At 36.7% G+C, this 27,765-nt stretch overlaps 1 protein-coding gene across 4 annotated transcripts in view; it reads left to right on the forward strand.

Annotated features, from left to right (window-relative positions):
* Positions 1-27,765, forward strand: part of LOC149078611 (fat-like cadherin-related tumor suppressor homolog) — a 568,053-nt gene that overhangs the window by 141,410 nt on the left and 398,878 nt on the right. For all 4 annotated transcript variants that reach the window (XM_089240739.1, XM_089240741.1, XM_089240740.1 and 1 more), the window contains one exon: positions 14,474-16,776. In XM_089240739.1, the coding sequence (XP_089096865.1) occupies positions 14,509-16,776 (2,268 nt within the window). In that variant the 5' untranslated portion in view covers positions 14,474-14,508. The remainder of the gene's footprint in view (positions 1-14,473; positions 16,777-27,765) is intronic.

Here is a 27,765-nt window from a genome sequence, read left to right on the forward strand (position 1 = left end):
GTCGACGCGAAATGATACAGTTCGGTTCTTGCGGCGCCAAAAACCTATGTTGGAATGTTTTTTCCATTTTTATTCTCTGTGCACGTGGAACCGCTCGGCCCGACGCAATATGTAAATCGCTGACGGCATGCTCTCACCCTCACGGGAGCTCGGCTTTGTACTGTAGGCTGGTTTTTTTCCGCGTCTATGTCGGGATTGTTTTTTTTCTCCCTGAGATTGCCGGTTGTTATTTGTCGGCCGTTTTATTTATTTATTTCTTTTATGATCGTTAATGATCTTGTTTTTTTTCCTTGCAACTTTTATGGAATAAAAGCTAGAGTTCAAAATGAACTTCCGATCGTTGTTTTTTTTCTGCAGCTCAGTCGGCACACTCTGACCCCCCCCCCCCCCCCCAACAACCAACCAATACCTATTTCTAGAGTAGAAGTCCTTCCGTTCTAGAAGGTATTGCAACAACCCACTTCTAGGAAAACCCGGCTTTATGGTAGCATGTATCCTGTGATGGAACCGCTCGATATGTAGACGTATTTGGAGTCGTTGGAAGTCATGAAACTTTTGTACAAGGTATTTTTTCTGGAGGACTTGAGAAATCAATATCTTAATAAAAAAGTGTCATAATTTTTGCCGAAATAATTTCAGCCTTTCGGTCCGTAAGTGAGCGAAGCTTCCTCTGATTACTGTCAACTATAGGCGGAGATTGACTTGGAAGTCTGGGGGGGGGGGCACGATGATGTCAATTCATATATGCATATATACATTAGATCAGTCAACTTCACATCTCCCCCCCCCCCCCCCCCGTATCTCCGCCCATACTGTCTAAGGTTGTATAAGGTTCTTTAAAGAAAGAAAACAAAAAATGAGTAACAAGTGTGTGTACTTTTAATTACTTGTGTGGCTGAAAAATCCCTTCTATCAAGATTGGTTGCTGAGTGTGCCAGACAAAAATGTCGCCAAATGCAAGCTGTACTTCAATGGGTGAATCGGCGCTGAAATCCATTGAGCTTATATTACTGGAGGGAGTATGACGCAGGGCCATAACTAGGATTTTTGTATTGTCTTGCCGCCCCCACCAATTCGGAATTCGATAATTTTATAACGGTGTTCACCAAAAAATTGCCACCCGGGGCAGTTGCCCCCCTCCCGCGTTCTAGTACCGACGCTGGTATGACGTCAGTGGTCTACATAATTACTTGGAAGATCACGTGACGCGTTGAATGTCGGCGCATCTCCGTTATTTTCTAATGGCATCCATAGTTGTTTAAAGGAGTTTAAAACAATAAATGAAAGAAATAATTTCAGTATCGATGATATGATTCCAAAATTAATGAAAGAGATAGTTCCAGAATTAATGAAAGAAAAAATTAGAATTAATGAAAGTAAGAATTAAAATTAATGAAAGAATTACAGAATTAAAATTAATGAAAGAATTACAGAATTAAAATTAATGAAAGAATTACAGAATTAATGAAAGAAATAAATTCAGAATTAATGAAAGAAATAAATTCAGAATTAATGAAAGAAATAAATTCAGAATTAATGAAAGAAATAAATTCAGAATTAATGAAAGAAATAAATTCAGAATTAATGAAAGAAATAATTTAATCTTTTTTTTATCTTTAGAAGAGTTCTTTTTTTTAGTCTTTAAAAAGAAATTAATTGCAATATTTAGAGACTAAACTACGTTTCAATGAGGAAATTGACAGGCACGAACTGTGTTATTCAGTGTGTCATATGTTTTGTATGATATATATGTGTATGTGGCCTCCTTTATTCATTACAGATGTGAAATAAAGTAGGTAGAAATGTAATCTCTGAAAGTTTTAATCAAAATTAAATATGCGCCTATTCATGTTAAAAATATGCTTTTGTAAAAAAAGTCCTTGAATTTTTAAGTTTTACCTTGAAAAGTGCTTGAATAGTCCTTGAATTTTTTTTCGTTGGAAGAGTACGAACCATGTTTAAATGTAAGAAAAGGGGTGAAGAGAGAGAATATTATTTCTTTTCCTGAAGTGTAGGTATAAGTAAATTCAAGGTTATGGTAATGGTTGTGGCTTGAACGAATATATACGTCTCTCTCTCTCTCACATACACACGCCCCGGAGCAGGGACGTACAGACGCCGTTTTTATTGCTCTGGAAATAAATTATACGCTATCACTTGTGGTGGTGGTGGTTCGAACATTACCGAACGTTTGTGAGTCATCCATTTTTATGAAAAAAGGAGAGAAGAAGTATATATATTATTTATTTTTTTTATTTATTTTTTTAATAATAATAAAAAAGAGGCTGCGATGATGATGGTGATGATGATGATATCTTATTTTATGTAGTGGGGACCACCGAGAAGGTTCTCGTAAGTGAGAGAGAGAGACATGAGAAAATATTATAGATATTATAAGTATATTAGAGTAGAGTAGATTTTTTTTAATGGAACTGCTGCTGGGTTAAAAGTTTAGTAACCTATTTTTAAGGTTGACTATTAATGACTATAATGACTATTAAGGTTGGGAATGAATGTTATTAATTAATTTTTTTTTGTTTCGTTGTTTCACATGTATAGACATTTATTTCATTATATGCTGATAAAAGTGGTCTCGAAAAAAAATCGTAAAAAAATGGTGATGATTTTTGATTGAAATTAATAGATATTTGGTGGAATTTGGTGTTGATCGTTGATATTTCGCTAAACTGATATGATTTTCCAATATTTCAAAGTGGTTATTGACGTTTCTTAGTGATTCCAGAGACGTCACATCCCATGTTTCAACGCTTTCTGACCTGAACTGTTTTCGGACAATCATAGAACAAAACAAATTATTTCGTTCGTTTCATCTCCAATACAACACTTTTTTCGGAAAATACATTTCAGTGTTGTAATTCTGAAACGATTCCAATTTGGCATTTTTGAGGCAAATTTCAAGTCACCAAGTACTTTAAAATGTACGCAGACGTTATTGGCCGCTTACACGGGTTTTGTTGTTAAGTTGTCAATTGATATAATTGTCAAGTTGACGAGTGGAATAGAATCCGATTTATTTTTTCAGTAAAGTAAGCTGTATGCGCATGCGCTAGAGGGCGCGTTCTCTTATTAACCAATGAGCATTCTCTAACTGATTACTTATGTTGGAACAGAATTTAGTACTTGACGGCTCATCTACTACTTAACAATTTAATCATTTTACTACTAAATTACTTGACACGTGTGAACAGGCCTTTATATAATTTGTAAATCCAAAAATACAATTTAATTGTATCATTCTCTGATCATATGTGAAGCACGGAAATCAGTACTATCAGCATCTTGTCTTCAGCATACTATTTCCTGAGAAGTTGGAAGAAAAATAAATGTTTTACAAATTAATTATTAAACGTTTTTTTTCCCAAGTATTAATAGATGGCGTGTTAATGAGAGTAGAAAAATCGGCATTTTCTCGATAAAAACGTGACAGCGTTTTCTACTCCTAATAATTTCGTATTGATGAATAAAATTTTTACACGTGGATTATACAATACTGCAGACTTATATACGGTGATATTTTTTTCTCAAAGTAACAAATTTTGCATCTGCGGAATATACGCAGGAAATTACGGTATATTGAAAGCAAATTTACCGCAGCTGCATTAAGAACCGTATAGGTATACTCGTTTGTATAAACAGATTTTTTGTTGAAAAATTTGTTCCTTAATTTACGTCAATTTTATAGCCTTTAGATGCGAGTGTCAACAAACCTTAAGGAACTTGTGGACCGAATGGATGAGTTCCGAAGATAAAAAAATAACAAAAAGCGGTGCCTTAAAGAAAACCGCCATTGGCCTAGTGTGCCAGTGCGTTCACGAGGTGTGAAATTCTATTTCCATCAAAATTATTATCAAATCATTTAGAAAAGTGTTGCACCAGTAACACGATGGGCGGAACTGAAGACGCCATGAAAAATATAAGGATTTTTTACCCCTCTAAAATGCGCTCATTTTTTTTATGGGGGAAGGGTGATCGGCTTATACGTAGTGTTTCAATTTATTGCGGTTTTGGTGGCGTTGAACTGGGGGGGGGGGAAACTCAGCTTATACACGTGTATATACGGTATATTCTGTAACGCATGCAATATGGCAGCCTGCAGGCTCCTTTCTCCAATGAGCATCATCTTTTGAGGTCCCCGTTAGTTGAAAGTCAAAATTTATGATTGAATGCATATTAAGATACAGTGTACCAGTGATCGTGTCTTAAAATAAGAACTGGCCAATCGATGTTATTATTACACACGAACCACTCCGCACATGATAGGCCTCTCTTTGATGAATGTGTGCGGATTTTTTCAAAATCTCGGTACACGTGACTTTGGTAGTTTAAAGTTGTGGTGCACAACGTTTTCAGTCCGCGGACCAGACATCATGTATTTCTGCTTCCTGCAGGCCAGGAACTTGTGTATATAAGGGGACCATATGACCCGTATTTCTGCGCGACATTCTCGTAATTTCGACCGTCGCAACTGGGACCTTTGGAGAGCCTCTAGACTTGACTTTTCACGAGCTCCTCTGTAGCGAATTTATAGCGTGAAAAAAAAGATGAGAATTGCTGTGGGCTTTAGGGCTGGAGCCTTGTCACGTCAAAGTTATACTTGAATTTTTGAAATCAAGAATTGAAATTATTTTCATGATTTATAAATTATATTATGGTGATTAAGGCCCTATCATAATTAATTGTAGTCATGTATTTAATCTCATATATTTGTCAAAAGTACGTTTTCTATAATTAAACAATTGTTTTGGCCAAAATTGGTAACTTCATTTCGCTTTGACAATTTTTTGGCTATAAATGACAGCTTTACTTGGACAATTTTTTTTGTTCACGTGGCCGCTTTATTTGCATTTGGCAATTTTTTAGATGTCAATTGGCAACCTTACTTGCGTTAAAAGAATTTTTTTTTGGTTATAACTGGCAATATCCTGTATTTTTATGAAGGAAATATGGTCAGCCTATGGCATTTATGTGCGTTTGTGTGCACTGATACTTTTCTAGCGGAAAACCTTTCACGGGCCGCAGATTCTGCAACCCTGGTTTACATTATCATTCCGTTTTATTTATGCATCATTCATTTCACTCTTTCTCTTGTGCCTCAGCTGGAAGTTTCGATTTATTCCAGGAATAATGACGTGCATGACGTTTTCATGGGACCATCTCTGCACTCATAATTATAAGACAGATAGATGTCATCTTCCTCCAATGTTAAATTTTCGTTTTTCAAATCCCCGATTGCATCCAACGTTATTTGATTGAAAACTTCGCAACTTATTACACATAGAAGACTTTAAGAATTGAGGAAAATGGTCAGGAAAATAAAAAGTTTAGATCATACCAACCACTATTTTTACGGTGCTTTAAAATGACATCATTATTTTCATTCCCACTTTCCAGTAACAAAGTGCTTCATTAAAGAATGAGACGAGAGCATCCAAGCACATAATCACGTTGGCACTAATTCACGTTCACGACCAACCAATTCCCGTTCCGGCACAATCGAAATTGTGCCGGAACTTTTTCCGACTGCATAAAGAATTGGACATTCAAATTAGTTTTAGCAGCAGGTGGGCATTTTTTATCATTTTTATTCATTTTCAAAACAGCTATGAAGCAAAAATTAGAAATTTCCAACAACTACATACACACTCATGATGGATTTTATGTCACAACAAGAAAAATGGAGACGTTGAAAGATACTTTTCAAGAAACAGCATCCACTCGACAAGCTAAAAATCCTCCAATTCCCGATGATATCTTTTATTTTCTTACTTTTTTTTTTTCGGAACAAGTTATTCAATGAAAGCGAGACTCCATTTCAGAACATTGAAGGAGAATCTGCTTGTGAAAGTTGAAAGCGTCCCAATCTCCTCTCTCTTACTCTCGTGGACTGACTGAGCAGGAGGCATGCGGTCGGTGACATATGTGGACCGTTTACAAGATTGATGGACCGTAGAACCAAGAAAACACTAGAAGAATAACAAAAAAACATACAAGGAAGGGTATTGAGGAATCATACGAAGAAAAGGGAGAGATAATGGTGGTGTCTTTTGAGCTATTGCGATGCTTTCTTTCAGTGATATTAACGCAAGGAACAAAAAATTGCTGTATAAATTGCATTAGAGTGAAAACTTGGTGGTACGTCATGTCGGGATCGGGATGAGAGATAAAATTTTATTTTTTCACCAGTTTCGGTTGCTTTGAGTTATTGCCTAAGTGTCTGAATGTTTATTTTAACATTGAAAATGAAATATTCCAAAAAAATGGCGGGAAGAGAGGACTGCGCCGTGTATACAAGTTTGAACGCGAATAAGTATACCTTTAACACATCGTTACAGTGGAATACGGCTGGTCTGGTAAAGCCGTGGTCACACTCGTGTCCAGCCTGGTTCAAGGTGCTCATGAGTGAGTAGTGTGGCCGCTCCACAGTTGGTAATGATCGTGAAATGTTGGAGACTCGAAGGCATTGGAAGGCTGTCAGAACGACCAGGACCTAGGTCAAGGCTAGTCATTGGCGAGTAGTGTCGCCGTCAAACCGATGGATACCTAGGCCACATCGTTATATAGCAATATCGGTTGATTATCATCACGGACTGGATACTCTTGCAATTTATATGTTTATAAAAACATACATTACAAAATATAACGTAATAATTATAACAAGTATAAAATCATAATCTAAGTATAAAATGGAGTCGCAAGATCATGATCTACGTATACAATCATAAATCAAATGTGCAATGCTATATCGCATATTAAATCCTATAATTCGAATATAAAATCCTAAATAAATTGAAATAAATAATGAATCTTATGTATAAAATGGTAATCGACTTAAAAATTGTCCGATTTCCAAGGCATTATATAATGTTCTTTGTTCCACCAGTCTTCTTTACAGTTCATGACTTATGATTTTTATTCGTAAATGGCGAGGTGGGTGCGGTTTTGTACGTTTAATTCTAGCTGATACGGTATCTGTGGGATCACTTTGTCTTCTATTCATCTAATTTTTTCTTGACTTCATTCCCTAAACTTTTGTTTTTAGAAATCTCTTGACCCAGATTATAACATTTCTAGAGTAATGTGGCCGCTACACCGTTGGCAATGATCGTCAAATGTTAGAGGCTGGTTGGAATTAGCCCCTACCCCCACACAGTAAAAGTATCCACACATTTTCTTCCCGATCCATCTACGTCACCACACACCAACTCTGGCCATATCGCCGCTGTGTTGCAATTTACTGCCATTAATGAGATGTGTTGGAAATGAAGGCGCTGTCTATCGCTGGTCGCCTTAAGCTCATTAAGGAAAATATCTTATCCATACCCTCCCTCGGGTTTGAAGCTGGGACCGTGACGGCAACCATCCCGGTGGTAGACGAGAATCTTACCACCACGCCACTCTGGCGCTTCCGTTCCATCTGATCGAAGAACGGTAACAGTCACAACACTATCCTTGGAGAAAGTTCGAGAAGCAAATATTTGACAAGAAACATTAGGTCAAGCTGAGCCAGTGTGCTGCCAGCCTATGCCGCTAGTGCTTCATTGCAGAAATTAAATCGCAAAAAACATTAGCAAAAATATTAACGAATGACTATTGGACAATGCTGACGTTTATTTATTTATTTATTTTTACAATATTGTTAGTCCTGGGGCCTATACAAGAGGATGCGATTGAAAATGACAAAGATATTGGATAAAAAACTAGTGATAGTGGGGGATTCGACAACAGAGCTCGAGAGTTTGTTCCATTCACCAATGATATGAGGAAAGAAGCTCTATTTAAAGCAGTCAGTGAAAGCAAAAATAGGTTTTATTTTAAGGGAATGGTCGAATCTTCTAGAGATGTAGGATTATTTGGCTAAGATACCAGAAGTATCTACATTGAATTGGCCATGGGAAATTTTATATAACGATGTTAATCGAGAAATGAGAGGAAGAGTAGAGAGAGGGAGGAGATAAAGTTCGTTTTTAAGTTCGGTTACGGAAACGAAAGACGACCAGCAGTCGTGCGCAAATCGGGTGGATTTATTTTGGATTGATTCGAGTTTGTCTATAATGTGACATGAGTGTGTCCTTAGATCAACCCCACTTTAGACGTTATCAACTTAACGTCCATTTTATACCAATCGTAATATCCTACATCGATAGTATTACCGTAACTAGACCGGGCAATGCTCCGCGGTTCAAAGAAAATACCGCTAGATAAGCTAAGTATACGTAGAAAGATTAACATCGAGGCACACACACACAGGATACTTATCCCCCCCCCCCTCCCTTCACCGGAGATTATCTGAAGAAAATCTGATTATCCGTTGATACCTTAGTTTTCTTCATACACCGCTGTGCTGTCATGTAGGCATCGTCATGGACTTGCATTGCAACGATCGATGTTCGAACATCACTGATGACACAGTGTTGGTTTCATGAAATTGGTTTTCTGCGGCCTTCCATCTTCAACCCATCATTCATAATCGTCTCTTTTCTGGGAGGCTTGTTTTTATTTCTAATTAGGCTGTGAAATTTTTATTTTTAATTGTTGTATCCAAATTTTAAACTGACTGCTATAAACGATACAAATTCAATAAAAATATTTTAATTTTTAAAAATAAATAATGAGTAATTAATTACTGATTAATAAGTTTGGTTTAATAAAAAATGTTTTCCTCAAATAGTTTTCCTTCCATATTTCATTCGTTACCATTTTTATGCAATTTTTTTGTGAAAAGGTCAAATAATAGAGGTTTGGCATACAATGGTTTATGGTGTGAATGAAAAAAGATCTCTCATTAGAAAAAAAAAAACTCAGCGCAGAGAGAAATCAGACTAACAACATATAAAAATTCACGCATAATGCAACAAGCAAAATAATCTGCCGAATTATTTACTTCCGAATTCAAAAGACAGATGGCGACACATCTTGGGCACATAAAAAGCATTTCTCAAAAACAAACCTCATTTAAATACAGAACAAATACAACAAATACACGGCAGATTCCAATATGCACCGTTTCAGCACAATTTCCGCAAAGGAATATTTGCGAGTTGCATGTGCGGTGCGGACTATATGATGACATTTTTCCTAAACATAATCGTCATTTGCAGATTATAAGCAGGAAATTACGGTAGTTTTAACGTCAAAATCATTTGTTTTAAAGAAAAATATGAGACGAATATCTTTCGAGTTCCAAAGTAATTTTCTTAGACACATTTTTTTTTTCATCTGGCGTCGACCATAAAATCAATCAATTTCATTGAGGAGAATCAATCGAATAAAAAAAAAAATTATCGTTCCAACGAAATTAATTTCCTGATAAAAGGCGTTTGTTAGTCACTACATCCACATAAATTTTTCTTTGTAATGGCCATTCACTGGAATTCGTTATCGCCAACCGTTCAACGCATTCACAGCCATCTATTAATTACCATAATAGAAGACACATCAATCGCCAGTGATAGTCGAGATACTTCTGTGTGTGTGTGTTTGCTTCTAGACAATTTAAATAAACCAACTTTTTTGTATAGAGTTCTTTTTTTAAAGAAGAATTAAGAGTTTATTTGGAGAAAAATTATTTATTTAGGAAGAGTTTTTTATTTTATTCAAGAGCAGATAAGAGAATTATCGTATTAGTCGAGTTTACCGCCGGAAATCCTCGGAATTTAATGAAAAGACTTATCAGAGACGAAATTTATTAATTCAAACCTGAAGTCGATCTCTTGTACCGTAAAGGGGGACTTGAGTACAGATTTTTGACATTTTTGCTATTTTCTCTCTTATGAATTAATATTATTTATTAAAAGTTGTATTACTAGAGAGAGAGAGCGAGGTTTTTGCTTACAGGCATACCCCGACTTACGCGATTTTCTGTGAAGAAGCAGATTTCTCAAATCCAAATATTCTCATTACTTCAGAGATGAAAGCAATTATTAAGTGCTAATCAAATAAGAATTGTGTTTAGTCGATAACTGTTTAGTAAACCATGTGTCAGGGGCGTAGCCAGAAATTTCGTTCGGGGGGGGGGGGGACCAAAGTGACAGAACAATGGATTTGGCCATCTTTTTCCCTTTTTTCGGTCATTTTCTCACATTTCGGGGGGGGGGGGACCACACCCACAAGTCCCCCCCCCCCCCCCCCCGCTACGCCCTAGCCATGTGTAACGAAACTGTGCTGAATTTCGAGAGGTTACACTGTAAACTGGAGAAGCTGTTAAAATAAAAAATTCTAACCGTGAGATTCTTAGAAATGGAATCTCAAGGCTTAAAAAAACAGTCTGGCATTTTTGCAGGCTGTCATCTTTCATTCCTGCAATTTAATGTAATTGCAAGTCTTCAAAAAAAACATTTTAATACGCTTCTCATTTACGACAATCAAACTGCTAATTTTTCAACCCCCACGAAAACCAGCGGGTACTATGTTCTTACCCTTGGTGGAGTTCACGGCGAAAATCCTTGAAATTTTCTAGAATAGACTTGTAAAACGAAATTGATATTAATTCTTACTCGAAATCGATAAAGTCGTGTATATTTTATGTTACGTGAATTTTTTACTCGAATGATATCCTTTAATCTCGTGGCCTTAATCGTAAATTCCGGATATATCCGTCTCCAATCCTTTAATCTCAGCGTTATCACTAATATTTCCCCCGGATTCCATACATATAAATTCGCACTAATTCCTGATTAAAACTCATCCGTTAGATAAATAAGTGTCACGAGTGGAAGTAAATATTCGAGGAAAGAGAGTCCCGATTTGTACTGAGGTCGATAAAAAGGATAAAGCTAAAGCTACGAGAGAGATAATATGGACATTTCCCAAGTGCTTGTAAAAGATTCGGATACGGCGCTCTTATGTCTAGGACTCCCAGTTTTCAGTACATAGTTCTTATCTGCACTTTTACCACGTGAGTTAAAACATTTTAAGAGCTTTATCTTTTACCATGAGCTTATCGTTCACGAGTTTTGCTTGATAGATGTTCGGATGGGCCAAAAGGAACAGTGGCTGGCTGTTACTTTTATAGAAAATGAGTATGGCTGCTGCTGCTGCTGCTTTTTGGTAGTGGTAGTGCCGGAGTTAATATGTGTGTGTAAGAAGGTGGGATGGGATTTTCATTTTGCCTTTGCTTTTACTGCATCCACGTGGTGCTCAATGTCGTTACAGTGACGTTTATGCCGGGCTTCCATAGTGGAATCTTGCTTCTTTCTTTCCTTTTACCACTCTCCACATATTAACTTTTCTATCCTGAAATACCTCGCCGTTGATTTATCTTTCGTGCCTGAGAGTTTAGTAGCATTAGTGAGAGAGAGAGAGAGAGTTTGCGAAAAGTTAATATTATGTGTTCCTCTTCTTGTAGCGCGAAAGTCATTTTATGTAAGTTTATAAAAGTAGAAAACTCATAGAGAGGGCGAAATGAAAAGTAACACAGGGTGGTGGTTATAATATACAATCTCACAAGGTTCATAATTTTTATGCGTAACGTACTCGGGGAAAATTTCGAGTTTCCGTGAGCTGGGAAATTTATTTTTCACCTTTTCCTATTTCTCTCCTGAAAAGTCACCGGCTGTACTTGTTGTAATGAAGGGAAAGCGGGAGAAGTTTGGATATGTGAGGCAGAAGTGTGTGTGTGTGTGTGTGCAACCAACTAAATATCCAAGCCACGTGAATGATATGTAATTTAGTCCGGAGGAACTAACTACTTTCATGTTCAGTAACGCTTAGGACGGTCTCTTCTAAAGTGAACGGAATTGAAGATGGTAATGAATGAAACTCATTCCGAAAGTTGTGGATGGATCATGCTGATGGAGCATTGTCTGGTCAGTATATTCACGAAAATTCGGACAGTAATCGTTTAGATTTAATTGAAAAGAACGAGAGAGTGACTGAGAGGGATTGAGATCGTTTCATATGCTCGAGGGGACTGAACTTTCGGATGTGGACACGAATTTAATTGGAGCCTTGTGTATCCACAGTTATATTTTAAGTTTGTAGGAATGTTCTTCATGGAAAAGTGAGCCCATCCTGATTAGATATTTGAATGTATATTGCCAATGGGTCCTCTAGGTACCAAAAAATGGGAAAAGGGCTGAAATCCTTGTGAAACGTGATTATTTTCGTATACCTGACTTTGCACATGCTTTTTGAAATTGTGCATAAATGAACATGATTTCTCATACCTTTTAACATCTTGAAAAACTTTGCTCTAATAGAAATAGCATTATAAAAATACTATTGATTTATATGAAATTTTTACATGTATTTTTGATTGCATGTGTTTTCCTATGCTAGTAAAAAGTTTTACGCATATCTGACACTTAATTTTTCGTAAATTTAAAAAAAAAAACAGCTTGCGCGCAGGCTGAAATACCATGGCATGAATGTAATTGAATAAAAACCGACTCAAAATATAAAGAAAACTGAACAGTTTCCTGAAATGAAGCAAAAGTTAGAGATTTCATTGACTAAGCCTAATTAATGCTTGTTCTTCTTCACTGCGGATGCAGAGTGTTGTCGGAAAAGCGTTTAATGTAACATCCATATAAAATTATAATTTAAAATTAGAATAAACTAAACGATAATGTAAAATTGACGTCACTTCATGTCAAAACTGTTTCTCGTTACCGGTATATTCAATTATGAATATTTGATAAGATAATTAAAATATCGACGAGTTTTCTGCAACTCGGTAAGTATATATACACTGGCTCATACATATAATGCAGTGTATATATATATACGAATAAAACAAACCTTTAATCTTAACAAAAATTACGATTTTTCCTCGGAAACTTGAAAGAAATCGGATTAAACTTTGAATATTCATAACAAATTAAATTTCTTTTTCTCTTTCTCCACATTCCTCGCCAAATTCGTTTTTCACCCCCCACCTTTCGTTCTAATATTATCATTATCATCAGGGTATTGTGTACATTGGAGATGGATTTTTCAAAAATTTGACAATTCAATTTTCATCTCGTGAAAATTTAATGGATAAAAGAATGGCACGTGTGTATAATCTGATGGAAGCGGAAGGAGTATCAAATTATAAATTCATTAGTTTTTGGTAACGAAATTCTGAAAGATTGATGCGTTTAGTAACTGGATAATAATGATGATGATGATACCCCAAGTTTTCTTGTTATCCAGTTGAAAGAAGAAAAAAGTATTGTTTTTTAAGCTATTTTCTTCTCATTTTCCTTCTCTTCTTCGGACGTATTAGATTTCATAAGCTTATTTACCTTCAATTAAAATTTCTGCCACCCAGTGCTGTTACGAGGGGGAAGGATAAGATAGGTTTCCTCTGGGAAAATTACCCGTGTGTGCTATTATAGGGATATGTGCTAGGGATCGATCTCTGTTTTTCTTTCTGGAAACCAATCCGTACGTCGATGGTGATGAGCCTATGCCTTAGTGTTTTCAATCAATTAGATCTGGCTTAGAGAGTTATGTGTGCGGGTTTTTTTTGCATGGGTTTAGCTCAAAATATTTCATAATTGATTAAATAAATTTTTAACGCAATACATTTTTCACTCTCTGCATGAGTAATTGAAGGTTCACACGTCTTGATCTGATCATAGCTGTGGTTACTGATAAAATTACGACGAAACTAATTATTGTTTTAAACACTCTACTGATCTAGACGAGTTAACTCGTCCTCTTTTTCCTAGTTAGAAAGAGCATATTCAACCGTACTGTAACGTGAAAAAGAAACCCCTTGTTTTTTGGGGCTTAAAATTGGGGAAAAAAATTTCCATCGAAGATATTTTTTATCTTAAAATGTAAAAAAATGTGTTTTTTACTCATTATAGAGCCCATCATATTCGTCATCAATCTGATCCGCTTGCATCACAATTAGCTACATCAACTAGTCACGATTATCATCAGAGTCACTCTCATAGTAAATTGCAAGGCATTGAGTAAATTATTAATGTCTAAAATATACTATTCATATACGAGAAACCCTTCTTCCACTTATTGGGACCCAATTTTTGTTTTGAGTCTTGCATAATTTCCTTTTTTTTACCAAGATTTTTTTTTTGGGGGGGGGATGCTTTTGCCGGCATCCATCACTGTAAAATACAATTATTTTATAACGGGATTTTGTTTCCACCCCCTCCCCCAAATTTCACAGCCCGGGACCTCCTTGCCCCCCCCCCCCACCCCACATTTCCAGTTCTGATTAAAAACGATTCCAAGTTCCAATAATTTCTGAGAAACAGTTGCAGTTGCAGACAGCTTATAACAAGATAACCATGTTTGTACGCATTACCTACTTACCAATAATTGTAAGAACACACACTTTCGTATATATGGAGGTAAAAAGTATTTGTTGTGAAAAGTTTTTGTTTGGGACGTTTGCTACTGGTGCTGTTTCTCTCTGTTTGTGATGTGTTAACTTGTTATAAATGCATTTATTGAAATTCAATTATGTTTTAATTAATGATTTTTTTTCCCTTGGTTGCAGATTCCAATGCATAGGTGACCGTCGGCTAGAGCCCCATGGGGCCGTTAAGGCCCGACCTTGTGGCGGGGTCACCTGCCGCTTTCTTCCTCCTGCTGTCATGGATAACCTTGCTGGCTATGAACCCCTACGAAGCTCTGGAATTCACGAGACCCGCCTACAACGGAACGGTGCCAGAGAATTCTGTCGGCAAGACGTACGTGCTGGCCAACGAGAAGATGGGCATATTCGTCTCCGACGAGTCGTTGACGGTCAGGTACAAGATCGTGTCGGGAGATCCGCAGAAGATGTTCAAAGCCGAATCTCGTACCGTGGGTGATTTTTCGTTCCTTTTGTTAAGGACTCGCACCGAAGAACAAGCCGTTCTCAACAGGGAGTATCAGGACTCGTACACGCTGGGCGTACGTGCGACCATTACTTCGACGTACAAGAAATCCGTCAAGATGAAGGCACACACGGACGTTTTCGTCCGGATACTGGACACCAATGATCTCAATCCGCTTTTTTATCCCGTGGATTATAGAGTTTCCGTCCCCGAAGATTATCCCTTGCATAAGGCGATATTGCACGTGACCGCGACAGACCCAGACATAGGAATCAACGGTGAAGTGTATTATAGTCTCGTAGAGCCGTCGCTTGAGTTTGCCGTCCATCCGACTGGGGGATTTCTTTCGCTCACCAGGCCCCTAGACCACCAGTTTCAACCTTCTCATACCCTCACGGTGGCCGCAGAAGACCGCGGGCCAAAGTTCCGTGCCGTGACGGGCACACGGTCTGGGAGTACGGCGACTGTACGCATCAAAGTGTCGCCGGTGAACTTACACTCACCGGAAATACAGGTTCGTCAGCTCCCGGCCATTCTCGAACATAGCGACCCGGAACTTTACGCCATTGTCCGGGTCAGTGACCAAGATAAAGGACCTCACGGGGAGGTGGACAGTCTTCAAATTGTCGGAGGTGACAAAAATGGATACTTCCACGTTACTGCCGGTGAAGCCAAGGGGGAGTTTAAAATACAGCTGAGTGGAGACAAAGACCTTACGCCAGGAGACTACGCCTTGACACTAAAGGCTACGGACAGAGGTTCGCCTCCTAGATCGTCCGTGAAAGTGGTGCACGTCAAGGTTTCGGAAAGCTCTCGGCGTGTACCAAAATTTGCTCAATCAGACTATGACGTCGAAGTGGAAGAAGTAGTACCTGTAGGTTACCCGCTGATCAGACTTAACGCCTACGCCGAGGGACGGGAGAAGCTTCTCCTTTACGCCATCGAAAGCGGAAACGACGACGGTGCCTTCGGCATCGATCTGCGTTCTGGCTTGATGACCACGGTGAAAAAGTTGGACAGGGAAGAGAGAGCTTACTATTCGCTGACTGTCAGTGCTGTGGAGAGAGGTCACCACGGTCGTCGGAAGGGGACGGCAATCGTGAACATACGAGTACTGGACGATAACGATAACGACCCCGTGTTCAACGCGACTTCCATCACGGTTACTTTTGACGAGAACCGGACGGCTGGTAGCCTGGTGTATACCGTACACGCGACAGATCGCGACAAAGACGACAACGGCTACGTTACATACAGTTTGGCCAACTTGGAGCCCGTGCCTTTCACAGTGGACCATTTTTCTGGTGAGGTCAGAACGACTGAGGTTCTAGACTACGAGACCATGAGGAGGGAGTACGCCCTCCGTGTCAGAGCCTCGGACTGGGGATCGCCATACAGGCGTCAAGCCGAAATGGTGGTGCGCGTGCGAATCAGAGACATAAACGATCATAGACCTTTGTTTCAAAAAGTGGATTGTTTGGTCGAGATCTCGGAATCGACAGAAAGCGGTTCCGAAGTCCTGACGCTATCCGCTCTGGACTTCGACGTTGGCAGCATCGTCCGTTACCTCGTAGTGCCTTCCAATGACCACCCTTGCTTCCGCCTGGACGCCTCCACGGGAGTACTCCGGACGTCTTGTGACTTGAAATCCTATAGGAGTTCCGGCGTCGAGGAGTGGGCGCTCAACGTGTCCGCTACAGACGGACAGCACTTTGCTGACGTCACCGCAGTGCGTTTTCGTGTCCTCCAGTCCTCGTCTGGTGTTCGTTGGCCTAACGTCCAGTGTCGCGACGCTGGTGTCGCCGATAAACTCGAACGGCAGATGCAGCAAGGGAACATCAGCAATCGCCCGACGAACACCACTGCAGATGCCAAAAACGGCGGCGTCAAGCGATTCGGCGAGAACAAGCACTCACCCGAGTTCCTAGCATCCGTACCTAAAGAAATTAAGATAAACGAGTCGATACCTTTAGGAACTGAGGTACGTACATAACACATTATTCCATACATTGATTATCTACCTGCAATTTTTATCAATGTGTGTGTGAATGGCGTATCCCTCCCTTATAGCAAAACCTATAAAAACAATTTCAGGGTAGGTACAAAAGAAATAGATACAATCGACTCCGCTTAATCGGAAATCAACGATTACAGCTCACAAAATCCGATTGTGCGGGGGAACAATTCAATTTGAGTTTTACAACGTTATTATAGATTGTATATTGAAAACTGATGAAAGCTCAATATTAATAAAGCTTCTCGACTAAATCACAGACATAAAAAAATTAAATGAAAATTATATTTAATTACAATGATCACATACCCAAGATTTTAACTTTTCATTAGGAAAGTTAGCGACCTCTATTGGCTGAACAGAGAGCAAAAATAAAATATTAAAATGTACGTATTGAAGACAGCTTGAATACTTAGCATCCAGTGCCTACTCTTAAATGTGTTTTGCTTTTGAATCTTACCTTTTTTAGTGCATCATATTTTCCATTAATTCCAAATGTTCCATTCAATAGAAATATTATGTGCATTGAGTTGACGTGTGAAGCGTAATATTCGATTAAGTGGGGGAAAGTCATTGGAATTATAATATTAAGCGGGGGACTTTAACATTGGCTTTATAAGAGGAATTATGGTGCCAGATCGCTTTATCCGTTCAAGCGGGGAATCCATTTATACGATTAAGCGGGGGTCGACTGTACTTTCAACATTTCATGAAGAAACTGTATAACACACAGTTTTCTCCGGCGAAAAATCCGTGTTTTCTTCCCTTCTGAGAGGTTGGAATAGGAACCATATATTTCAGAATTTAATTTGTATAATAAAAAATGTTTCGAAAATTAATACAAGACGCGTAGATGAAAGAAGAAAAAATAGCATTTTTTTCTACAAAAACGTGAAAAAAATCTTTTCCATTCTTTATGATAAATTTCATTATCGATGAATGAAGTTTTTGACATGAGAATTATATACCACTGCGTATTAGTGTTTCAAAATTAGTTACATAGCTGTGTAATCGTAGTAAGTTTATCTTTGTTATTTTTCGAATCGTTTAAGTCAGAAATTTATGAATACTTATGTTTCCTTAAGAAAAGTCTCTTTTGTTCGTATTATCTAAGAATATGAACGATGATCAACCGTTAATAACATTAATGGTCTCCGGGGAAAAAGTAACTACCAGTTAGAGAAACACTCGTGAAAGTATAACATCCATATATGGTATGTTTAACCTTAACTTCCTAACTATAATAATCCACGGATTATTCGTTTAAAAATCTAAATTTCTTATATAGTGTGGATTATCTCTACATCTTTTCTCTGAGGCAAAGAATAATCACAGAATGAGGGTAATATAACTAGAATATTTTTAAAAATATTCCATACAAATATAGTTTTTCGTAAAAGCATTCAGGGATGGCGTATCCCTCTGAGACCCTAAGCATTCATTTTTTGGAATTTTCAAATTTTTTTTTGAATTTTTTGATACTAAAAACAAAAAATGCATTAGAAACATAAATGTCAGCGAATGTTTAACTTTTTTTTTTTAAATTTTCAATTTTTTTTGGGAAGAAATAATTCACTTCATTCAAAATTTTTTCCAGCCAAGATGATGCAGGCTATATTTATCTTCACGTACACATTTTTTCTAGAATTTTATTTTCAAATTTTATGTGATAAACCATGCGTTTCCCCGAGGTACTTTTTCCTGGAAACCGTCTTCAAAAAAAACCCCTTGAAAGTTCAACTATAAGTGCTGCCCTCTGATGGAAGATTTTAAACTTCATATTCATCATATTTCTAACTTAAAATTTATACAATCCTTTAACTCACGACTTAATTCCCTGAGGTCAACAGAAAAATATTTACACCGAAAAAAAAGGAACCCACATTTTTGTGGCACCAGGGTTTGAAAGAGTATAGACCCAAGTAAAAGTTTCAAAATTTTTCCTGGAGAAACGTGTGTGTGTCGACAACCTGTTAATTCCTCAAGATTCGATCGTGATAATGATAAAACGTGCGGAAAAGTGAAAATTATTAATGAAGGATGAATTTTTCCCCACAAAACATTGAAATCCGCATTGTTAGTTTATGCAGGGTGCCCCATTAAGTCGTAAATAGTGTAAAACTTCATTTAAAGAAAATATGAAGGATTCGGTACATTTGAATGCGATATGCGAAAAAAGTTATTCCCACGGAGATTTTTTTTTTGCGCAGGAATTCTTTTAGCTGAAATTTTTGACGATAGACGGCGCTGCACGAAAAAATATCACGAAATATGCAAATCAGAGTCCTATAAAATGCTGGGTATACGATCAACAGATTCATTTCTGAATTTTCCTGTTGCTGGCGCAGGTTTTATCGTGCTGTTGACATTGTTGGATCTCAACCACGAAGCCGGCTGAAAGATTTACGAACGTTTTGGAGGCAGAAAATATTGAAGAAAGGTTCAGGTCCAATCGCTCCTGCCGGACTTCCGTGCAGCACCCTCTAACGACAAAAATTTAAACTAATCTATTTTTTGTATCAAACCCCCCCCCCCTCTTTGAGGGGTTATTAATAAATTGTTAAAAATATTAATAATTGTTTAATAATTATTAATAATGTTTAATAATTATTAATAATGTTTAATAATTATTAATAATTGTTTAATAATTTTTCCACTAACCGCATTAAAATATGGTTACGAATTTTCTGGGCACCCTTATACACCACCGTTGAATTACATGCAGGGAATTACGGCACTCGATATTCATTTTCCCACGAAATCTTGATGAGCGTGTCTACTCCTTTCACGCTAAACTTAAAACGACACGCAGATAATATCTCGGACCGGTATTCCTAGAGATCTGATGACAAGGCTATCGCGCGCATTGCAAAAAAAAAAAAAAAAACGAAATAAAAATTAGAGAAAATTGCTCGTGTCTGTAAAAACTCTTAAATTATGATTTATGATTGCCAATAATATACGAATAAGAAAGGGCCGCGCTAGAGCGAGAGATGAATAATCGCGTCGAATTTGGCCTGACTTCATCCCATAAACTGTCAATCGGCGGAAAACTTTTCTTCCAGGAAATGAACAAACTGCTAATAATGATCGAAGGACTTTTTCTTGCTGGTTCGATCTGGCGCGCCCAGCCTGGTACGGCGATGCTGTATAGGTATGTTCACACGCTATATGTGAATAGGGGGAAAAGAAAATAATCAAAATCCCCTCGAGTTGTCACGTCCAACTCTAATAACACGTTCGGAACAGCGCCCTTTCTTTTCTTCCATCGATAATATCAATATTATTAGTATTATTATCATTCTATCATGTGCTGTATAGTCAATCCTGCATGAATGACCCCGACAACGGGGGGATTATCTAGTTCCGATCGTCTCCTACTGATCGAGACATGATCTTTCTTTTATACGAGCTCGACAAGTTTGTTTTTTTTCCTCTTTCGTCACGAGCCTGGTCTTGTTCAATCAACCACACGTGAAACGATAGGGTGTGTGAGGTAATATGCGTTCAGTGTGTGCAGGAAAGAGTGTGGCTCGTGGACCAAATGTGGTCCTTGGAGTCATTTGATGTGGCCTGTAACCTGGAACCTAATTTTGTGAAAATGAATCAAGCGGCTCATTATCAGATCACGTAAGTGATGTTCCAAATCATTCGAGTGACTCTCGGAAGAACGCTTGATCACTTAAGACGCCCGCCCCACATTCCCAGATTACTTGAACGATTTGCGGTGCTGTTCCAAATAACTTCAGTAACCCTCGGCACATTTCCTGTTAACTTGAGCAGTCTGCAGCATATTACCTGATTAATTAAGTGACCCGCGGCACATTTGCAGATCACTTGAGGCGCCGCCGCGCATTCAAAGATCGCTTAACTGACCTGGGGTAATGTTCTAGATCACTTAAGACAACCGCGATACAATTCCAGAGTACTTAAGTGTCCCGCAGCACATTCCCAGATCACTTAATTGACTGTGGTGCTTTTCCAGGTTACTTGAATGACCTACGGCTCAGTTCTAGTGCTAACTTGAGCACGTTGATAGCTCAAGTGACCCGACCGCGGCTCATTTACGGATCACTTAAGTGGTCCGCGACATGTTTTCAAACTAATGAAGTGGTCCGCTCTCTCCAAAAGTTGAGCACCCTAACTCTATCCCTTTCAGACCCTGGTGCCACAAATGTGTGGGTCGCTTTTTCTCAGCGTAAAATTCCTTTCTGTTGACCTTAGGGAGTTAAGCCTTTACTTAAAGGACGGTGTACGTTTTTAGTTAGAAATATAGTGAGTATAAACTTTTTTTTTTGTGGGGGGGGGGGAACTTTCATCAGAGGGCAGCACCTAAAGTTAAATTTTCAGAGGGATTTTGTATTATTTATATTACGTTAAATTTAGCAATAAAATTCTGGAAAAAAAAATTGTATGTGAAGATGGATATACTTTGGTATGCCGTAATCGCAGTTTTGAGTCTGAGAAATAGGTTATGAACCGTCCTTTGCAAGTAGTCGGTGCAATGACATCACAACTGATTCAAAAATGTGCACCTTCCGCAGCACAGAGATGTCTCAAACGATCACTACTGAACGTTGCAGTTGTAGAACAGTTTGTCGCCTGGGTTAGAGGATCGACGAGGCTCTACGAGGTTCATGCAAAATGGGGGGGGGGGGGACCCACCCACCCACACCGTACGTTCATGCAAAATGGGGGGGGGACCCACCCACCCACACCGTACCACAATGGTTTTTGCCTTTCGTGAGGAACACTTCGGGAACAGAGTCAGTGCATTGAATTATTTTACATTTACTTCAACAGTCATGGATTGGCTTCCATGTCACCCGATCTTACCTCCTGAGACTACTTTCTACGAAACAAATTGAAGAACAATGTTTTCCGGAAAAATACTGCAACACTGGATGATCTTCAAGATTTTATCTGTGAGGCACTTGCGTTCATTTCCGTTGAGGCACTGTACAGAGTTGAAAATTTTCATTCTTAGTTTTCGCCCTGTCTGTGCTGCGAAAGGTGCACATTTTTGAATCTATTGCGATGTGGTTGCAACGACTGCTCGCGAAGGACAGCCAGTTTATAGTCTATTTCTCAGACTCCAAACTGAGATTGCAGCATACAGCACCCCTTGTCGGTAATATTTGTAACTAATTTTGAAACTACTGTATCCAATTTTTATACGGCTTTCAGAATAAACATACCGCTTGTTTTATTCTTCTGTAGATCACCGTTCTCCCGAGTTATTTCATTTTAAAACCAGGGAGTGTTTTGCGGAACACCTTGCACGTAGAATGCTTTATCACAATCGACATATCGACCTGAGATCGTACCTTTCCTTTGGAAATTTCTATGTATAAAAATCACTCTCTCCAACGTTTCGAAAAGCCTCCAAACCATCCAAATTGCACAAAGACGGAATTTATTTCGAAAATTCTCGAAAGATAGCGAAGATTTCGAAGTAAAATCCTAAACTAGAACTAATTATAGATATAGACTAAGAATTTAATGAAACGTGATTCTCCAATATCTAAAATACGGAAGAATGAAGCTTTGATATCTCACGATGTGCGTAAATGGTATATTTGTGAGGATATTTTTACAAGATTTCAAACATCCCGTGGATTAAAAATCCTTCGTCAGCCATTTTAATATTAAGATGCATCATGTGGAATAAATAAATGAACGAATCTTTTGATAAGGAACTCGCTTCTCTGTTTTCAAAAGAGGTAATAAACGACGCGCTGACGCCATCTTTTTTTTTCCTCCTCCCAATGGAGAATGAATGAGTCATTGGAACCTTTTTCTTATATTTGTATATTTTTTACTACTTGTATCCTTTTGAAATCCCGCATCGGAATAATAAATCTCAAATGAAGTTTATTTCCGTACTGGAAAAAGAATTTTATATACTTAAAGCAGCGAACTTTCGGAGTTACTGAGAGAACCTACAGCATAGGCTTATTAATATTTCAAAGATTCCGACTTTGTTACGGATTTAGTTACATGATGCATTGACCACGTTACTTCAGCGGGGAAGTACGTATAAAACAAAGCCCAACAAGAAACAACGAATTGCATTCATAGGAAAAATAAATTTATTTTGAATACGAAAATTTTGCATGCATTTGAAATTTTGTGATCGAATAGGTTGCGGGCAGATCGAGGTTTTCCTTCAACTTTCCGCAATACATTTTCACCCAATTTCAATATTATAAAATATGTTAACAGAGGGGGTTTATGGCTTAAATGAGTATAATAATAATTCATTTTAATAATAATTTAATTGAATGTCAATTATACAAATTTTTTTTTTTTTGGAATTATGCTTTTAGAATGTCAAGTAAGTTTTTACGGCAAAAAATAACGCGAAATGCTATCCAGCAGTGATGATGTCGTAGAGGGAAAAAAATCATTTGAAATTTTCACTTTAAAGTATAGAAGACATGACAACGTCAGCATTAGGCGATACAAGCATAACTCTGACAATAGAAATACGTTGTAGTTAAATATATATAAAAACACACAACACGCGCTCCTGCATGTGCAAATTCGTTAGAAATTCTCCGAAGGAATGTTTAGAGTCGCTTGTAATGTCAAGTAGGGTTGTCAAAACCTGGTTGCTTGACATGTATGGGTTGCTGTATAAGCTTAGGTATGCAATGGATGTCTTTGTCAAGTCGTCCGGTGTAATCTGTAGGTCCCGGTCTTATAGGCCTGATCAAAAGATGACCGTGGTGGGACAGTCACAATAGGCTCGTATTTGAATTATCAGATTTTCAACTTACAAAGTTATAAAATACCATGGTTTGTCACATTTATTTGAGACATACACGGGAAACTCCAGACAATCGTTGTCAGTACGGCTCCTTGAAACACCAGCTAACTCATCTGCTATATTTGAGTGCTAATGTGACGTCAGTATTATCGCTATAGCTGACCACTGTTCTCTATCCTGCATTTTTGTAAAGGTTATAAATATTTTATTTCTTCACATTTTTCTGTGTTGACCCCCTTAATCACCTTTCATGGCTCCTTTTCATTTTATTTTCAACTCCTCCCTCCGATATCTTTAGAATAGCTCAGGACCGCAAGGGATGAACGTAGAAAAGGCAACCCACACCAGACTGGCATAAAGTAATAAAGCACACTCTATGGTGTGAAAATTCGTAACTTATTTTCTAAATCACAGAATCGTTGAATAATCATTGGAATGATATATGAACACAGCTATCGGTCGAAGCCGCGTGCTAAATATTTTACACTCTTATACAGTGCACATATATTTAAATACGCATTTCACTACGAATTCACGTGAAAATAACACAGGTATGTCCAGGAAGGGAATTCGTGTTGAAAAACGAAAGTGATGTAATGAGCACCGGAATTATTCAGAAATTTCCTCCGTCCGCGCAGCAAGCAATGCAGTGTCGTAACCACGTAATCCGTTCACAAGTCCATCCATTTCTGAACAATTCCCTTACGTAATGCTAATTCAAAAGGGAAAAAAAAAATTTATTTTGCTTTGTTTTCTCCTTGAAATGTTTGACTATTCCGTAACCAGTTCTTTGAAAACTAGACAAACTTCCTCCAATTTTTGTTATTTTTTTTGTGTGTGTGTGTGTCGAAACAGCGACGAAACTAAACTAATAAATAACAGTTCGCAGCCGTTAAAGTTGCTCAACTTGCGAATATACGGTACGAGGAAAAAAAACAAAAACAAAACACAGACTAAATGGTTTTCTTTATATTTTTGTGTTTGAATGGTTCTCTGCCCTTATACTTAATGTACACGATTTCCGTCGCAAATCTGTTGCACTTGTGTGTCTGTGTGCGCGAGCCATTTTTATTTGTTTGGCTTGATCCCGAATCGTTTCTCTTTAGAGACTCTATTAAGTGTTATCGACAGAGTTCTCGACTCTTATATTGGAGTTTTGAAGCTTCTTCCGAAAATTCTCACTTTATTTTTCCTTTCTGTCACACTCGCACGTAATTATTAAATATATGAATAAAGGCCGAAAAAATGTAGGAATTTGGAAATTCTTACCAGTTCTAAAGCATTCCGCAGTTAGGTTTTCGTTTTTCGTGGGTAAAATACGAATTCGAAGCCCCAAATATTTTTCAATCTCATCTAGAGTGCCAGTTTTGCAAACACGAATACAAACATAAAGGCCACAACAGGCAAATTGCCCAGTGAGGTGGCAAAAAAAGATGCCCATAAAAAAATATGGATGCCAAATGTAACCAAAATACAGCAAACCAATATAAAAGAATGTATCACGAAAGGAAAAAAAAACCGGATAATCAATACTATATAATGCATTGGCCATAAAAAAGAGACAGATTATGGTTGTCTTATCAAAGTATGGAGAGCTTTTCGATTTATCCCACTTCTTTTTAAACGTGTCAGTTGGGTTAGAATTCACGACCCCCGTAGGTAAGCTATTCCATTTATTAACAACTTAGTGAAAAACTCCCTGTGACGCGACAAACCGGAATTGTCCCTTACTAAACGGTACTGGTGTACACTCGTGGAAGCTGTTGTTCACTGCACGAAATTAGAGAACGTACAGAAATATTCTGAAAAATGCCTACATAAAAGTGCGTACATTCGAGAAAAATAAATGAAAATTGAGAATTGAGGAAAAAAATAATGTCAGAACTAATGAAATTATTTCAAAATCGATAATAGTCAAAAATGAATGAAAAAAAAAATATATATAGGCTATGTTTTGAAATCAATTATAATTCTTAATCACCAAAATAAATGATTGTCGAATTAATTGAGAAATAATTTCAGAACTAATGCAACAAGTAATTTCACGATTGACATAAGTAATAATTTCAGAATTTTGAGTAATAATTTTCAGATTTTTCTTGCATTCATTCAGAAAAATTTCAGAATCGATGTAAATAACAATTTCAGAATTAATGTAAGTAACAATTTCAGAATCGATGTAAGTAACAATTTCAGAATTAATGTAAGTAACAATTTCAGAATTAATGTAAGTAACAATTTCAGAATTAATGTAAGTAACAATTTCAGAATCGATGTAAGTAACAATTTCAGAATTAATGTAAGTAACAATTTCAGAATTAATGTAAGTAACAATTTCAGAATTAATGTAAGTAACAATTTCAGAATCGATGTAAGTAACAATTTCAGAATTAATGTAAGTAACAATTTCAGAATTAATGTAAGTAACAATTTCAGAATTAATGTAAGTAACAATTTCAGAATCGATGTAAGTAACAATTTCAGATTTAATGTAAGTAACAATTTCAGAATTAATGTAAGTAACAATTTCAGAATTAATGTAAGTAACAATTTCAGAATCGATGTAAGTAACAATTTCAGATTTAATGTAAGTAACAATTTCAGAATCAATGTAAATAACAATTTCAGAATTAATGTAAGTAACAATTTCAGAATTAATGTAAGTAACAATTTCAGAATCGATGTAAGTAACAATTTCAGAATTAATGTAAGTAACAATTTCAGAATTAATGTAAGTAACAATTTCAGAATTAATGTAAGTAACAATTTCAGAATCGATGTAAGTAACAATTTCAGAATTAATGTAAGTAACAATTTCAGAATTAATGTAAGTAACAATTTCAGAATTAATGTAAGTAACAATTTCAGAATCGATGTAAATAACAATTTCAGAATTAATGTAAGTAACAATTTCAGAATTAATGTAAGTAACAATTTCAGAATTAATGTAAGTAACAATTTCAGAATCGATGTAAGTAACAATTTCAGAATTAATGTAAGTAACAATTTCAGAATTAATGTAAGTAACAATTTCAGAATTAATGTAAGTAACAATTTCAGAATCGATGTAAGTAACAATTTCAGATTTAATGTAAGTAACAATTTCAGAATTAATGTAAGTAACAATTTCAGAATTAATGTAAGTAACAATTTCAGAATTAATGTAAGTAACAATTTCAGAATTAATGTAAGTAACAATTTCAGAATTAATGTAAGTAACAATTTAAGAATTAATGTAAGTAACAATTTCAGAATTAATGCAATAAGTAATTTCAGAAATAATGCAATGAATAATTTCAAAATAAATGCGAGGAATATTTGCAGAATCAATTGAAGAAGAGAATTAATTTCTTAAATATAATTTCTTCCAATATAAGAATTAATTTCAAAAGACATGGAAGTGAAATTTCAGAATAAATGTTTAATAAATTCAGAACAAGTTGAAAAATAATTGAGAGTATGTAGGAAAATGACTTCAGAATGAGTGTGAAAATAATTTCGGAATTGATACAAGAAATAATTTAAAATTAATTAAAGAAGCGAATTAATTTTTAATATTATAATATAAAATTGACTTTAGAATAAGTAGGAAAAATAATTTTGTAAGTGATTGAAAATAATTTCGGAATAAGTGTAAGAAAGTTCAGAATAAGTTGAAAAATAATTAAAAAAAAAAAAAGCGGAACAGTAAGTGAAAAATAAATGGAAAAATAATTCAAAAATAAGGGGAAAATTAATTTCAGAACAAGTGGAAAAAATAATTTCAGAATTAGTGTAAATTACAGAATTAACGATAGAAATAGTTTCAGAATCATTGGAAATTTGGAGGAAATGAAAAAAATAGTGAGAATAATACATGCATTAGTGCTGATAAAACAAATAATTTCAGAATTAAACGAAAAATATTCCTAAAAAAATAAAATATAAATGATGAATTGGTTGAGTGCATTATTGTTCTCAGTATCACAATCCGATTATCTACATGTAAAATCGATGACGCATTGACTTTTTTTTCAAAAAAAGGAATCCACAACTGGATTTTGCGCCACGCCAAATTTATTACCTAGATGGTTACAGGGTGTCCTTGGCTGTCAGGTAAATTACTTGGAATCGAAATGTTGTTTTGAAAATGTGATGAAAATGCAATGTTACATATATTTTCTACGTCCTATTTACGTTTACTG

The sequence above is a fragment of the Pholcus phalangioides genome, unplaced genomic scaffold (assembly GCF_987345545.1).
Source record: "Pholcus phalangioides strain wild (caught in Gottingen) unplaced genomic scaffold, Ppha-v1.0 ptg000013l_1, whole genome shotgun sequence".
NCBI classification, from domain to species: Eukaryota; Metazoa; Arthropoda; class Arachnida; order Araneae; family Pholcidae; genus Pholcus; species Pholcus phalangioides.